Consider the following 14111-nt stretch of genomic DNA (forward strand, 5'->3'; position numbering starts at 1 on the left):
AAGCAAAACTGGCAGTACCAGCCTCGAGGCCAGTCCTTTCGCGGTAGGGGAAACGGACGTGGCCAGATAAGAAGAGGGGGAGACCAACCCTCATCAAAGTGACTTCGCACGGAAGAAAATGCTCACCCTCAGTATACCCCGAGGGGTGAAGCACAAAGTAAGCACAGTAAGGGGGGTACACAAACCAAACGCCTACGAGCATGCAACACCAGTAGGCGGAAGACTGGGACATTACCTTCAACAATGGCAAAAAATAACCTCAGACAAATGAATACTCAACGTCATACAGTACGGATACTGCATAGAGTTGGAAAAAAGACCTCCAAACAAGAAACCAAAGAGAAGACAACGCTCTGGTCAAGAGCTTGCTCAACTCAGAGAAGAGACGCTACAACTACTCCAAAAGGAAGCCATAGAACCAGTGCCATGCAGAGAAAAGAACAAGGGAGTGTACTCAAACTACTTCCTGGTCCCAAAGGTGGACGAAACACTAAGACCCATCCTGGATCTACGATTCCTGAACAAATTCATAAACACGCAAAAATTCCAAAATGACATCGCTACAAGAAGTGCTACCTCAAATACGAGGCGGAGACTTCATGTCCACCGTGGATCTCAAAGATGCCTACCTGCACATTCCGATGAACAGGCGCCACAAAAACCTGTTAAGGTTCAACATCAACCAGGATCATTACCAATTCACAACCCTGGCATTCGGTCTAAAGTCCGCCCCAAGGGTTTTCACAAAATGCCTTGCAGCAGTAGCAGCGTACCTACGGAGGGAAGGGATTCATGTGTATCCTTACCTAGACGACTGGCTAATCAAAGCAAGTACTCGCGACAAGTGCGAGGAACACGCAGAGCGGGTGACAAGAACACTAATAAACCTGGGGTTCTCGATACACTGGGGGAAGTCATCAATGGAACCAGAACAGGTGAAGATCTTCCTGGGGGCACAGATCAACACCATAGACAAAACGGTCATACCCAGCGACAGGAGAACAATAGCCCTGCTGAAGGAGACGCGTCTCTACCAGAAGGGGCGAGCTCTGACAGTGAGAACAGCGAGCAAGATCATGGGTATGATGGCGTCATGCATTCACCTAGTCCCCAATGTATGCCTACACATGAGACCATTCCAAGAATGGCTGCAACAGCAATGGTCACAAGCAAACGGAAGTTGGGAGGATCTAGTGGTTGTAACGCACGCTGTGCAAGAAGAGATAACATGGTGGAACAGGGACAACATAACTATAGGGAAGCCCTTGACACCTCCAAGCCCAACTGTGACCATCACCACAGACGCATCCCAGATAGGATGGGGAGCACACAAGCTCAGAGTGAGGGGTCTGTGGACTCCAGCGGATGCAGTCAAACACATCAACTACCTGGAATTGAAAACCGTACTGCTAGCCCTGAAGACCTTCCAGAGGAAGCTGTACAATCAGAAAGTGTTGATACAAACGGACAACACCACAGCAATGTTCTACATCAACAAGCAGGGAGGAACACAATCGTTTCCCCTATCCAACCTGGCCCAGGAGATCTGGAAATGGGCCATCCCACTCAAAATAGACCTGCTGGCCATACACCTACCAGGAAAGGACAATGTGGAAGCAGACTGGCGCAGCAGGCAGACTTCAGCATCCCACGAGTGGGAGCTCAATGGGCAGGAAACGCAAAAACTATTCAGAAGGTGGGGAACACCGACAATAGATCTATTTGCAACACACCAGAATGTAAAATGCCAAAACTTCGCATCCAGAAAACCAGAAAAACAATCCCAGGGGAATGCCCTATGGATAAGCTGGTCAAAAACATTTGCCTACGCTTTTCCACCAATACCACTGATACACAGGGTACTCAACAAATGCAGGACCAGCAACATGACGCTGATCCTAGTGGCACCACAGTGGGCAAGACAGACATGGTACTCTCAAATAGTGGAAATAGCGCAGGGGCCCCCACACAAATTCGCAAGAATAAAAGACTTACTCACCATGCAGAACGGAGAGCCTCAGCCTAGCGGCTTGGCTCCTGAGGACTTAGAGTTCGCACACCTTAAGCTACCTAAAAGCACCATGCGAGTGCTACGGGAGGCAAGGAGGCCAACAACACGGAAATGCTATGGGGATAAATGGAAAAGGTTTACAATATGGTGCAGCAGAAATAAGATGCAAAATAAAATGACCAGGGAATCAACGGTTCTTAGATACCTCACACACCTACTAAAGGCTAATCTATGCTCGTCGTCGCTAAGAGTCCACCTAGCGGCGATCGTAGCTTACACACGATGTGAGACGGGGGAAAGTTTCTTTACCTCTTGGGTAGTAAAGAGATTCCTCGAAGGGACAAAAATATTAGCGCCACCTAAAGGAATGCCGCCACCAGCATGGAACCTCAACGTAGTCCTTACAGAACTTATGAAGGCGCCCTTTGAGCCCATACACAAGGCCTCTCTACAAATGCTGACAATGAAAACAGCCTTTCTGGTGGCAATAACCTCGCTTCGCAGAGTAAGCGAACTGCAAGCGCTAACACTACAGGAGCCCTACATCCAAATTCACAAGGACCGAGTCGTCATGAGGACGGACCCACACTTCATGCCAAAGGTGGTGTCCGCATTCCATATGAACCAGACAATTCAAATACCAAGTTTCTTTCAAAACCCAACAACAGGCGCTGAAAGGGCACCACACACTCTAGACGCTAGAAGGGCGGTTATGCACTACATCGAAAGAACAAAGGAGCACAGGAAAACAAAGCAGTTTTTTGTGTCATTCGCAACCAGCTTCCTGGGTAGACCAGTGACTAAGGGCACCATCGCATATGGATCGCACTAACGATGCAATTCTGCCACAATCAGGCAGGACAAGAACTATCGGAGGGGGCACAAGCACACTCCACAAAGAAAAAAGGGGCAACAATTGCCTTTCTGGCAAACATGCCCATTCAAGACATATGCCTGGCGGCAACTTGGGCTTCAGTGCACACGTTCACTAAGCACTACTGCGTGGACATACAGATGAACAAGGAAGCACAAGTAGGACAAAAGGTGCTTCAACATATATTCAACGACCAACGCTCATCTTCCACCCAGCCGCCACAAAGATAACAAACCGCTACAAAATCTATGCACAGCATAGTGAATCCAGAAAGATTCACGCTGCAAAACATAGTTTCTTACCTGTCGGTGTAGTTTTGCAGTTCGAAGATCTTTCTGGATTCACTAGCGAACCCACCCACCTCCGCCAGAAAGATGAGGCAGGAGAAGAAGGTGGAAGGACAAACAATAAAAGAACAAGGAGATACTGAGAGAAATATTGAAATGGAAATTACTAGAACGCCTAGGGTTAAAAAAAAAAAAAAAAAATACAGAGAAAGAGGGAAAAAAGAACCCGAAGATGGCGCACCAAGGTGGGACTTCCGCAAGAAGCACGACAACGTCACAAGAGGTACACCAAATGGTGGGACGTCGACGCCCACCTGGGCTACAAAAAAACAAAAACAAAAGAAAGACTACGAATCCGGACCCAACCACCAGATCGCGGAATAATGTACAGCATAGTGAAATCAAACCAAAAGACAACGCAAACGAGCACGAAAAGCCAGGAAAAATGTCAATTCATAAACTAAGCAGGGAGAAAAACAAAATTATGCCATCTTTTCACAAAACGCTAATATCAGTGTACAAGAACAAGCAGCCACTGGCCCTACAATACAGCAAACCATCGATGAATCAACCATATTGGACAATATGAGGGACCATAATAAATCCACGAAAAGCGATCTGAGTGCACCAGAATCTGCAGAGAGGAAAGCAATAAAAGAGTGGTATACCGTTGAAAAAGTAAAAACACAAACGCACATAGAGGAGGAAACAAACAAACAAAACAACCACAGGTAACAGAAGACATGTCTCAAAAAACGGTACCTGAAGCGAAAAACGATGATGGCTTAAAAATCAAGCACCAGGAAGAAAAAATCAAATGGATAACTAACAAAGACAAAACAACCACGCTAAAAAGGGAAAATAGTATTGGGATGAACATTGAAGGAGCGTCAAGTTCTGACATCCAGCTATCTATCACCCTGGATAAAAATGGCCGGACATATAAAATATTAGCGGAGAACCAACAATTGGGACAGATCAGTACAGCCAAAATGTTCAAAACAAAGGAGGAAAATAGAAGGCAAAGCGGAGAGGTAGATAAAACGTCGAATTTAAGTTCAAAAGGACGGCCCACAATCGAGCTCATGATCAACACTAAGGCGGGGGAAAGGATAAGGGAAAATAGGGAACTAAAAGGAAATCAAGAACCCCAACCAAATCCAGAAATAACAGGCTGTAAATTAATCTTTAAGCCGGAATATCAAGCAAAGGGAAAAAACGATATCCTAAATAGGGGTAACATAATGAGACTTTTTAGAGAAATTCCGAAATTAAGGGATATTCCATCATCTGATCTATTGGCACTAGAATTCGTGCAAGTTAACATGGAGATGGATTTGGAAGTTAGTAGAACTACATGGGCGTCGATTGAGACAACGGAACGGATCTTCGCCACTAGGGAGATCTTCGCAACTTGGAGCATAATCATATCTTATCCACCGTTAATAAAATATCCATACCCGCTAATAAATGATGAGGTTTCCGGGTTGCAAAACATAAAGGGAAAGTCTTCAATGGTCCTAAAAGGAGCCAGAAGTACATCACCAAATCAAGAAACACGCAGGGGAACCGGAGTGCAAATCGCTATGGACAGACAAACAACCATCCAGTCAGATGGAATCCACGAATGGTCTTGGCTACCCTACACTTTGAATTTACATCGTTCCTGATGATAACACCTCGGTAAGGGGGGCACAAAACAATAAGGCAGTAAATCAAAAGGAGAAAAAGTTCACGATCTGCTCTTGGAACGTTCATGGTTTTAACGAAATGCAACAAGATCAAGAAACGCTTACCTATTTAAGTAATTTTAAAGTTATCCTGTTACAAGAAACATGGAACACTTCACCAAAGCACTTGGCAGGATACGAAGAATTCCATATAATGGCGGAAAAAACATCCAAGTATGGGCATCCAAGAGGGGGTCTGTCTACATACATGGCAACGGAAATTGACTGGAAATGGGAGGGAATGGATTCCGGAGAAAACTGGATCCAAATAATAAAAGTAGAAGAAAATGTTCCGGTACAAGGAGAAAGAGTTGGAGACAAACTAATAATCCTAAATATCTATATTCATCCAAATAAGGACAAAAAAGAAGAGAAATTGTCTACCCTAATAAACCTAATAAAAACACTTCAAGTTACACATCAATATCATGAGATGATAATATCAGGGGATTTTAATCACAATCTGACAGGAGAAAAGACGAATAAGAACAAGAACAACAATCAAAAGATTCGAAACAAGCTGGAAAAATTAGGCATGGTCATCCTAAATGGAAACACGAAGGGAGATCAACCAGCCGGTATCACCTTTTCCTGTGGAAAAAAACAATCAATTATAGATTACACGATAATCAGCAAAGAGCTAATGTCCCGGGTAGACAAGTTCTGTATCTTAATACGACCAGAGAGTGATCATTTCCCTCAAGAGACAGTCCTAGACTTAAATATTAAACTTAAGGAGTCTGTAGCTTCATTAGTTGTGTGGCCTGAAATATATAACTTAAGGAAGCTTAAATGGAGAGGAGCCATCATGGATGAGATTATGGATATGGTGAACGAACACATAAAGAATGCTGAGGAGTTAGCAGTTCACACACCAAGTAACTGGGAGGAACTATGTGAATTACTGCTGGACAATTTCCAAGCAAAAATAGTATCCACAGGTAATTACGGGTTTATTAAAGAGCCATGGTGTACAACACAGATGAGAAACAAAAAAAGAAATATCGCCAAAGAGGTAAGACAAAACGCGCAAGCAATTAAAATGGGAATAAAAAAAGATAGCGGAAAGATCCAAAAATTAAGAAAAGACTACAAGATGGAATGCAGAGTGGAAAAAAGAAAATACAGAGAAAAGTTATGGGAGGATCTGCTGTGGGCAAGCAAACTTCCAAATAGTAAAGAATTCTGGGGTATAATCAACAAATTAATGAAAGGTCACGGAAAGCAAAATACCATCGGAATCAGCGAAAATATTTGGCTAGAACACATCGATAAATTGTATAACCCCAAACTGGGATTAGAAAAGGTGGATGCAGTAAGGTCACCGAAAGTAAAGGAAAAAGTACCTAACACCATGGTAACCAGCATTAATATTGAAAATGGTAAAAATCAGTTTAGCTGGGAAGGAGATGACCAAATTTTGACAACTGATAAACGCATAAAAACACTGATAAAAAATCTGAAAGCGAAAGGAGCAGCAGGTCCAAACGGGCTACCAAATGCCCTGTTCAAACGAGACCCGGAAGTTTGGGCAAAATACCCAACACCTCTTTTTAACCACGTGTTCCGTAACAACAAGATCCCGAAATCCTGGAGCGGTAACCTGTTCCACCCAATTTACAAGAGCGGTATTAGAACACAACCCGGGAATTACAGGTTGATCGCCCTGATCGACGTAGAGGCCAAACTCTATGCTTCATGCATCTTGGAACATCTACAAGAGTGGATAGAGGAAAACAACATTATCCCTAAATTCCAAACAGGCTTCAGACGGGGAATGGGCATCATTACTAATCTAACAGCCTTGACAATTCTGACGGAAAAGGCTGAAAGGAAAAGGGGAGTATTAGTGGCTTGCTATATAGATCTGAAAGCGGCTTTCGATAGAGTGCCGCGGGACCGCTTGTGGGAGAAACTGAAGCATGGGGACTGCCACAACTACTGATACAAGCAATACAATCCTTATACAGTGAAACATGGGCCACTGTAAAATTAGGGGACGGACAAAGAGTCTCTTAAAAAATAAACATTACAAATGGATTAAAACAGGGCTGTGTCCTTTCTCCAGGTTTATTTAATTTATATCTAGCTGATTTGAATCGCCACTTAGAACAAATAAACGGACACCCACCAAATCTGGCAAAGGAGCCGGTTCAATACTTACAGTATGCAGACGACATTGTCTTGGTAAGCCAGACTTCGATTGGGCTACAAAGGGCAATAAATAAACTAATAGATTACTTGGACGCTCAAGGTTTGGAATTGAATAAATCAAAAACCAAGGTGGTGAGACTAGCGGGCCCAAGACAAGGAAACTATAAATGGTTCGCTAAGAACTCTCAAATAGAAGAGACAAGATCTTATAAATACTTGGGCATCAAATGGCAAGAAATCTGTCAATGGTGGAGCAGAAAAAGGAGATTACAGCAAAAGCTCAATCCTTAATATTCGCTTATAAACAATTATATAAGAAACTGGAAAGCCCTTCATATGGGCATCTTTTAAAAATTATGGCAGCCCAACTGCTACTGACCATGTCCTACGGCCTGGAAACCTGGCATGGCCAAGAAAGTAACATCTTAAATAATCTACAAACCAAGGTTTACAAAACGGTATTTAATCTCTTTAAAGGTTCCTCTCCAGCACAAATCCGTTTGGAATTCGGACTACAGAATCAAGTATTCCAAAGGAAGGCAACCATGGTAAACTTATGCTGGAAACTCAGAGCAGCAGAACTGGGAACTTTGAATTTTTTATGCTGGTTGGAAGTAAAGCAACAACTAGAGCAAAGAATCCCAAACTCGTGGGGGGACCAATTGAGGATAGTTCTTGAAGAATTAGAGCTTGAGGGGCTTTGGAACAGCAAGTTGGAAAAGGCCACATTTAAAATAGCTTGCAATAACAAAGCAAAAGCATTATCTTTCGTGGAGGACAAAAGGGAATTAGCGAGACGCCGCCATGCTTGGGTCATAATAAACTCTTATACACGGCTAAGACCTCAACCCTACCTAGCAGCTCACTTCCGATTGTCCTTAAAAAGGAGGTTCATGGCATACAGATTTGGAGATCATTGCACATTAGACTTAGTACCCTCCTGGAAAAACAAGGATCAAGCAAAGGCATGTCGTTTATGTGGTTATCATAGCGAAACTTTGAGCCATATACTGTGTGTCTGTGAAATAGTAAAATTAGAAAGAAGGAAGATGCTGAGAACAGCTTTTAATGATTTAAAAATCCGCACCTGCAGACAGGCGGCAACAAGTTGGATGGGTGTCGCTTCAAACATTTTAATATGCAGGGGGATAACATTTATGATAGTAGTAGAAAGCTTACTTTCAAAAGTGGGCAAAAACTGAAGGCACGATGCCATAAAAAGAACCAAGTAGACTTTTATGAACTGAAAATGTTTTTATTATGAAATGTGTTTTATATGCTTTATGGTTTGTGAAAACCAAGAAACTATTGGTTTTACGTCGCGGACTCCGAGTTATTTGACGTACTCCATAAGGCCCATTTGGCTATTGGTCATGGAGGACGGGACAGGATGTTGAAAGAACTTTCACCCAAGTATAAGAACATTACCCATCATGATATTGAGCTGTACATTCACCTTTGTGAGCCTTGCCAGAAGAAGCAAAAAGGTGTTCAAAAGGTATTGTGGTCAAGCCAATGTTTTTTTCTGAATTCAACTCCCGTTGTCAGGTCGATCTCATCGATTTTTAGTCCCATCCTGACAGAGAGTACAAGTTTATAATGGTGTACCAAGATCATCTCACTAAGTTTGTAGTTCTCACGGCTCTGAAATCAAAGAGAGCGGAAGAAGTAGCCTACAAGCTCGTCGACATATTTACGTTGCTTGGTGCTCCAACGATTCTACAGTCAGATAACGGCAGGGAATTTGCAAACAATGTGGTAAGCAGCCTAAAGGAGTATTGGCCCACCTTGAAGATCGTCCATGGTAAGCCGCGCCACTCACAAAGTCAGGGGAGCGTCGAAAGAGCTAATCAGGACATTGAAAATATGCTGTGTGCTTGGATGCAAGATGAAAAAACTAGCGGCTGGAGTGAGGGATTGCGGTTCGTCCAACTTATGAAGAACAGAGCTTTTCATTCTGGGATTAAGAGGTCACCATACGAAGCTCTGTTCGGCTGCAAAGCTAGAGTAGATCTCTCGACGTGGAAGTGCTCGAAAAAATAATAGAGAGCGTACAAACAACACAACAGCAGGAAGAAAGACGAGATGAATCAATGCAAGAGGCACAGCTCCCTGCAGAAGACATAGCTGAGAATGCAATCCATGATGGAGGAAACCAAAACAGTGATGAAGCCATGGTTATCGAAGAGCCTTCCATTTCCGTGGTTACCGAAAATCCTTCTTCTTCCGCTATCTGTTGCGTCTGCTTAAAAGAAACCAGCGGTGCTCATACATGTCGAAAGTGTGGCCGAAACGTTCATGCCATCTGTGGACATTCTCCTAAAGACGATGACGGCGATGAAGTAGAAGGTTATGGGGTTAGCATTTTGTGCAATGTTTGCTTCAATATTGAGAAAGCTATCCAAAGTAAAATGGAATCGAAATCGAACCTTGAGATTCAGGCCAAAAAAATGAAAAGGGATTCTGACAAAAAAATTCCTCCTGTGCCTTTGGGTGCCACTGTGCGAGTACTGATTCCCGACGTCGACAAAGGGCGGTGTGACTCACGCACTCTCTTGGCAGTTGTTATGAACGTGACGGAAGATGGCTTTTACCGGATTGGAACTGCACAAGGAATCTTGAAGCAACTCTACGCCAGATCACAATTCACCGTATGTCCAAAGAACTTAATGAGAATTGAAGACGTTCCTGACCACGAAATACCTCTCCGATCTGCAGCTACTTCTCAGTCCACAGGAAGCGGGCAAGGATTCGTCAGGTGTATGTGCAAGACGAAATGCCAAAATATGAGGTGCCTTTGTGTGAAAAAGAAAATTAAGTGCAATTAAAAATGTCACTCTACCTGCTGCAACAAGTAGGTCATGCCAGTTCTGCTTTGTGTTTTACCGGTAAGAATATTCTGTTCGCATTCTGTAGGTCATGCCAGTTCTGCTTTGTGTTTCACCGGTAACAATATTCTGTTCAAATTCTTCTTTAAGTCGTGAAATGTATTTACAAGATCAAAGTGCCAAAATAGAAGGTGTTTTTGTGTGAAGAATAAAAGTGAGTACAATTCCACGTGTTACTCCGGCCTTCCTTATTGTAACAAGTACTTCAATCTCAGTTCTGCTTTCATTGTTTTCCGGGAAGAATATCCTGTGCTTTATTTCGTAGTTTTGTTCTTTCAGCTTCAAATGTGTATTAATTAATAAAGGCTTCTCATCTTGTGCCCTTTTAACACTTTGCGTAAATGGTACTGGTCATTCTGTATAATGCCTAGGAATCTCATCTTGTGCCCTTTTAACACTTTGCGTAAATGGTACTGGTCATTCTGTATAATGCCTAGGAATTGTATAGAATGACTAGGAAAAGTATGTAACGTTTTCACAAAAAACTTATATTTCATAGTTTGCCAAAAACCATCAGGCATTCTATACATTACCTAGGCATTCTATACAATACCGGGATTTCACACTTTGACATGTACAATAGTTATGTTGGGTGCTGTTTCTTACTACAGTATTCTGACATACAACCCTAAATAACTGTAGAAACAAATCTATATGCAGCTGAGTCTTGTCCCCCTCTTTCTAGAACACCCACATGTGTGTTGCTTGTTTTTCATAAGTGATCTCTGGGTCCTCAAGTCATGAGGTGTCTGGGGTATGTGTTTCAACTCAAGGAAGGTAACACTACAGCTGTAATCAAGCAAAAAACATGTATTTACTTTTTTAGGAAGGACTACTCTGGAGAATACACCATCTACTTGATCCCGTGTACAGTGCAGCCCACACAACCATGGATTGACCCAGGAGATAAGCCCTTGGCCTGCACAGCCCATGCCCCAGAACGGTGAGCAAATACCTTTTCTAATTAATACTTCTAATTGCAGATTCCGGATCTTTAGAATATCCCTAGGCACTGTGAGAAGCTGGGTTTCTGTTGCAGTAACCCCCCCCCACACACACTTTTTTCAAGACTACTGATGCACTTTTCACTTGATGTGCCCTGGGTCCCTGGCAATCAGGTTCCTAGGGCCTGTGTTCTTTCCCCAAAACTAACCCAAACCCAATTGGCATCTCTGGCCACAGGTCAGCCCCTGATTAATGGTACCACAGGTACCCAGGGCACTGTGACCAGGGAAGGCCTCTAGGGGCTGCAGCACTTATTGAGCCACCGTTAGAGGCCCTGTACCTTTATATATACACACACACACACACACACACACACACACACTGCCTTTGCTGGCTGCGTGTCTTGGTGAAGAACAAAGTGAAGAGTTGACATGGCACACATCCCTGTGTGCAATGCCTACAACCCACTGCCCTGGCATAGATCAGTCACCCCTCTAGCTGGGCGCCCTATACCAGTGGTGAGGGTACAGGTGCATGAGCCCTGTACTCCTACAGTGTCTAAGTCCATTCTTAGACATTGTAATTGCAGTGCTGCCATTAAGAGTATATGGTGCTGGGAGTTTGTCATTATGAGCTCCACAGCACCAAAATGGCTACACTGAAAACGGAGAAGTTTGGTATCAAATTTCTCAGCACATTAAACCCACACTGATGCTAGTGTGGGATTTATTGAAAAATGCATGCAGAGGGCATCTTAGAGATGCCCCCTGAAAGACGACCTACCACTAGTGTCCAGGCTGAGTGGCTACTTTCAGTGGTCGGGCTATACCAACAGGCACACCAGACGGCAATGCTGTGCGAAGCCAATCAATTGGCAGATTGGGGCATTGTGATCAGGCACTTACCTCAAGACAGATGCCCTCATGTTTTAGACAACAAATCTTTAAATACATTGACCTACTCGATCTTAAAATGTGCTGATGGCATCCGTCCAGGTAATAATCTCACCGGTACTCTGTTCCATCATGAACCTCTGAGAATCACCTGCTCCACTAATCGGAGAAGAGTTTTCACTGGCAAACAGGACATTAATAACCAATTTGGACATCAGGCCGAAAGTGGCCATCAACCTGCCAGACGGCACCTTTAAGTCCCTTAGAGGCAGTATAGACTATCCATTGAACAAGCAAAATAATTACTTACTGAACGATCATTTCATGGAATGTGGCTGGCCTTCAGAAATTGATTAAAAATAACTCTGCCCTAGATTATCTTAAACGCAGTGATATAATCTGTCTCCAGGAGACATGGGCAACGTCTACCACAACTCTTTCCGGGTACTTTGAAATGCATGTCCCGGCTTTAAAACATAACATCTTTGGGCGGCCAATGGGTGTTCTCTCTGTTTACATCAAACATTCCCGAAGGTTGCAAGTAATCACACTTGCACCCCCCTCGCCTGTAATCCAAGTATTACTCATTAATGTAATAAAAAAATCACTATAAACCGCTTCGATCGCTATTATTTAACTGCTATGTCAACCCAGTCTTGCATCAGAGAAACCAAGCACTCGATGATCAGGCAGCCATCATTGGAGATCTTCTCATCAAATATCCTTATCATAATCCACTTATAGCTGGGGACTTTGATAATAGATCGCTCGACAAAACAGGAAAGGAAAATAAACAACCTAAAGAGGTCGCTGCACTACAAGCCTTATTTGACGCCTGTGCTATATCATCCGCTTATAATCTCAAGAAAGGAAAGGATCAGACATGGGCCCCGCTTCCAACATACAGGAATATCTCCACAATTGATTATTTATTAATCGGTGGTACATTAGCCTTACATCTGAATGATTTTAATATTGACAATCGAGTAGAGAGTAACCATACGCCCCTTAGAGCGTCTTTTTATCTTTGCACTGCTGCATCTTGCAAGTTCATACCTGTAGGCGAATCTACGGGCGAAGAATGTGATAAAGTCCCCCGCAGGATAAAATGGACCATCAATCTCTGCACAAAATTGTCCGCATGGACAGCTAAAAATGAACTACTAAAAACCTCTTTTGGCTCACAAACCCTCTTAGATTATTGGCTCATCCTCCTGATGGACCTGCATCGGGCGCTGGGGGGAAAATTGGACGCTCAACAAAAAGAGGGGTCAAACAATCTAAACCAGTACATAAATAAGAGAACGTCGGAAAGCAAATGGAAGCGTCAAAATCCCCCAAATGCAAGACAAAGAGGGGAAAAAGCATTGCAGGGTGCTGCAATTGGATCGCTTCGAGCTGTCCACAAGAAACGCGCATGGGAGCAACGTACCAAACGAATAGAGGATGCCTGGCTCAAAATGTTCTCTCTTCTTAAGGAAAAAAACCCAGCTCCATTCTGGAAATATATTAATCGAGTCAGTAATAATGGCCTGTCCAAGGAGAATGGGGTACCAGAGAATGTCTGGGTGAATCACATCTATCAGCTTTACAGCAGTGGGACAAGGGAGCCGTCAACCCTCCATTCGCCCCAAGCACCAAACCATGAAAACATTCAGGGTCCAAGCATTTCTGAAGCCGAAGTGATCAAGATCATTAGTCGTATGAGGAACGATGGCACGCCAGGGCCAAATGGAATACCCGCTACAGTTTTTGAATCAAATCGATCCTTTTGGACAGAACTTTTTACACCGCCCTTTAAACAAGCCTTTCTTACAGCTACAATTCCATCTACCTGGCAGGGCTCAATATTACATCCACTTTACAAAAAGGGCAATCGTTGAAATCCGGCTAACTATAGGTTAATAGCGTTATTGGACATTGAAGCCAAGGCCTACGCCCGTGTCCTGCTGGCAGAACTTGAAAACTGGGCTACAGAAAACAGCATCCTTCCCCGTACTCAGTCAGGCTTTAGATCAGGCTGCTCCATGACAGATAATATAATAGCACTGTCCTACCTGTCCTGGAGACCTACTTTGGCCAATCATCTACCTATATTCTGCTGTTTTGTGGACTTTAATGCAGCATTTGATAGAGTTGATCGAGGGATGTTATGGAACAAGTTAAACTCCTGGGGGATACCTTCCACACTTCTCTCTGCACTGATGTCACTGCATCAGAAAACTTGGGTGAGGATTAAAACCAGTGCTACAACAGTATCAGCAAAAATTGCAACAAAAAATAGTCTAAAACAAGGCTGCGTATTAGCCCTATTACTTTTTAATCTTTA

General features: G+C 43.3%; 1 protein-coding gene across 2 annotated transcripts in view; it reads left to right on the top strand.

Annotated features, from left to right (window-relative positions):
* FRAS1 (Fraser extracellular matrix complex subunit 1) overlaps positions 1 to 14111 on the top strand; it is a 1553355-nt gene that overhangs the window by 1182250 nt on the left and 356994 nt on the right. For both annotated transcript variants that reach the window (XM_085640947.1, XM_085640945.1), the window contains exon 23: positions 10771 to 10887. In XM_085640947.1, the coding sequence (XP_085497073.1) occupies positions 10771 to 10887 (117 nt within the window). The remainder of the gene's footprint in view (positions 1 to 10770; positions 10888 to 14111) is intronic.

The sequence above is a fragment of the Triturus cristatus genome, chromosome 2_2 (genome assembly GCF_964204655.1).
Source record: "Triturus cristatus chromosome 2_2, aTriCri1.1, whole genome shotgun sequence".
In the NCBI taxonomy this organism is placed as follows: domain Eukaryota; kingdom Metazoa; phylum Chordata; class Amphibia; order Caudata; family Salamandridae; genus Triturus; species Triturus cristatus.